The sequence below is a fragment of the Rhagoletis zephyria genome, unplaced genomic scaffold (genome assembly GCF_001687245.7).
Source record: "Rhagoletis zephyria isolate East Lansing unplaced genomic scaffold, Rhagoletis_zephyria_1.1 Rzeph_scaffold_36521, whole genome shotgun sequence".
NCBI lineage: Eukaryota > Metazoa > Arthropoda > Insecta > Diptera > Tephritidae > Rhagoletis > Rhagoletis zephyria.
Window position 1 is genome coordinate 1 of NW_016193576.1, and position 3,268 is coordinate 3,268.

Consider the following 3,268-nt stretch of genomic DNA (forward strand, 5'->3'; position numbering starts at 1 on the left):
TTTTTCTGACGAGTGCACCATTTTAATTTCAGTGAACTGAAGCACTGAAAACGTCAGTCAACTTAAAGCTTGCTCCATTAAACTTTCACTCTAACCATTAGTTTTTCAGATTAATCTGTCTTGAAAATCGATTTTTCTAGATGGCATTCAGTTTATTTGGTAAAATCAGAATTTTTTCTTGTCAATCTAGTCAAAGTTTTCTTTTCAGTTAACTTCAATACTTTTCAGATTGAATTAGAGAAAGAGAGGGAGTAAATGTACTCGAATTGAAATTGAATGCGCTGGCTGAGTGAGCAAGCGGCTGAAAGAGAGAAAGAGTGCTTACTAGCATTAAAAGAAAAAAGGTACAAGCAAAAAGTAAGAACAGAAGAAAAAGAAGAAAATGTACATCATTAGCAATCATTTGATTACCTGAAGTAGTAGTGGTGGTGGCGGTGGTGAGCACTAAGATGGTCGGCTTATCGTTTTAGACTAATTGATTTTGCCTTGCCAGCACTCTTCTAGTTGCCGATCTTGTTGCTGTTCTCACTGTTCCTTATCCACTGTTCCTCTTTTCTCCACTTTTCCTTTCATCACATGACAAACTTGATGAAATTAATAGTCAATCTAGTGCGGGGAGAGGGAGAGAAAGTGTAAACGGTAATTTGGAGATGCTCATTAGGCACTCATTCTCTCATCGCAGGCTGGCTCATTTCCATAGAGACAGTGTGCCTGTGTGTGTCTCCTAGACTTCCCATGTGTAGAGAAGGAGGAAATGAGGAGGAGGAAATTGAGATGGAAATGAGCAGATGAATTCAGATAGAGATGTGTGTGAGCGAGTCACTGACTGTTCGTAATCATAACACTGTGCCAAAGGTGAATGCGGATCTGTTCTGTTTGTTTGTTTGTCTGTTTGTGTATGTGTCTTTAAATAGACGTCAATGTGAGGGTTCAGTGCCGGTGCCGACGATGCAGAGAGGAACTAGCGTGCGAAAATATGAATACATCAGTGGGCATTTGCATTGGCGCGCTTTTCCTGATTTTCCTGGCGTTGGAAGTCTGCTCAGTACAGGCTTCATCAAATGACCTCTCTGACCTTATCACTTCTCTTCCATCCCTTCCATTTCCCTTCAAATCTCGTCACTTTTCCGGCTACCTCTCCTCACTCAACTCTACTTATCTCTTTTACTGGTTCGTCGAGTCTCAGTCTGATCCTCAAAGTGATCCACTACTTCTCTGGCTATCCGGTGGCCCTGGTTGTAGCAGTCTTTTTGGCGCATTTGCCGAAGTTGGCCCGATTCTCATCTACCCCAATGGAACTCTTACCTCAAATAATTTTGCCTGGAACCAAAAGGCAAACCTCCTTTTCATTGAGTCGCCTGCGGGTGTTGGCTTTTCGTTTCGCACTAACGCAAACAAATACGAAACTGATGACTTTGAAACGGCTCAAATAAACTTTCACGCTCTAAAGTCCTTTTTTGCCAAGTTTCCTCAGTTTACTGGCGACCGCAAATTCTTTTTAGCTGGTCAGAGCTACGCATCCCGGTACATTGTCCACCTGTCAAAAGCCATTCTTGACAGTAAATTATTTCCGCTGAACTTTGGTGGATTTGTCATTGGCAATGGCGACTTTGATCCGGAGCTCGATGTAGCCTTCTTCATTCCCACGCTCAAAGTCTACCGAGTGGACGACTTTTCCTGGCTGCCAATGACTAACTACACGGCCAAACTTTGGAAGTACAACCTTAAACGGAGCTGCACAGCGTACAGCAAACTAGCCTTTCAAGAAATTTACATTCCTGAATCCTCGATTCACCGAAGATCGGCCGGCAACCCGAATGAACCCTGTGGAAACGAAGCCGCCCTCACCTGGTACTTCAACCGACCTGATGTTTTGCGTTCAATTCACGCCCATTTAAAAAGTGGCAGCTCAACCTGGAAAATGTGCGCTTTCATTCGCCCGCGAAACTTTGAGTACCTCGAGTCTGAAGAGTCGCTGTCACCAGCCATTCACTACCTCGCTTCAAAAGGACTGCGAATCCTTCTCTACAATGGTGATTCTGACGCCGTTTGCAACTACCTCTCAATGATGCATTTCTTAAAGCACTTTAGAAAAGTCGGTGAGCGGAGGTTCTTTGAAGATCGAGGTCGAGTCTACGGAACTGTGCAAATCTTTGAAAAGAACATCACTTTTGTGAGATTTTTTGGCAGCGGCCACTCAGTGCCGATTGACCAGCCAAAAGGAACGTTAAAGATGGTTAATGAACTGTTGTTTAATNCAATGGTGATTCTGACGCCGTTTGCAACTACCTCTCAATGATGCATTTCTTAAAGCACTTTAGAAAAGTCGGTGAGCGGAGGTTCTTTGAAGATCGAGGTCGAGTCTACGGAACTGTGCAAAACTTTGAAAAAAACATCACTTTTGTGAGATTTTTTGGCAGCGGCCACTCAGTGCCGATTGACCAGCCAAAAGGAACGTTAAAGATGGTTAATGAACTGTTGTTTAATTTTAAATAAACAATTTTGTACATTGAAGTATTACTAGTTTTTATTAATTGAAAAAGTTTAATTACAGTGCAAATTCGTTGGAAAAAAGGAATAGAAACAATTGGTTGATCATCAAGGTGATAACAAGGAGAGCCAAGAGTCGAAAAACAAAACAGTCCTCACTGAGGGAGTTTGTTCAAATTGTTCTAAAAAATATGGCTCAAAAAGAGGGATACAAGGCATATATCAAAAGAAATTGTTTACAAAAAAGCAAAATAAATAAGTTAGGCGTCAAGATAATAATAAGAGTGACAAAAATAATAAGGAAAAGAAAAGGGAAAAGTCTAGAAAGCAAAAAAGAACTTGAAAAAGTTTGTTTCAGTTTTCAAGTTGTCTGGGGACAGATAAAAAGGTCTGGTCATACTAGTTAGAAAGCGAAAAGAAAGAGAGATAGTAGGGGCATAGCATCATTGTCATCATTTTGGCGTTTGCAGAGTAGTTTGTAAATAGTTTTTATATTATATCACACAAATAGTCTGAAATGTCATTGGATTGAAAGTGAGGATGAGGAAGGGAAGGGAAGGGAAGGAAAAGGAGAGGGAGGTTGTTTACAGAGAGAGATAAATCAGACAGAAAGAGAAAAGAGGGGGCATCCTACTGCTGAGACTGAGGCTGAGGCTGACTATCTAAATCGGAAGATGACAATGGCCAGAACGAGGAAGAAGATGATCCAGCCGATGCTGATGAAGTAGCCATTGAGGACGGCCGGCCGAGAGAGGTCAAAGCCACGAATGAGAATGTG

General features: G+C 41.7%; 1 protein-coding gene across 1 annotated transcript; it reads left to right on the forward strand.

Moving 5' to 3' along the window:
• Positions 1–976: 976 nt before the first annotated feature.
• On the forward strand, positions 977–1,524 carry LOC108354501 (lysosomal protective protein-like; the record flags this gene model as incomplete). Its single annotated transcript, XM_017605679.1, has 1 exon — positions 977–1,524. A coding segment is annotated over exon 1 (548 nt), but the record flags the coding sequence as incomplete, so codon positions are not given.
• Between the last annotated feature and the right edge of the window lie 1,744 nt (positions 1,525–3,268).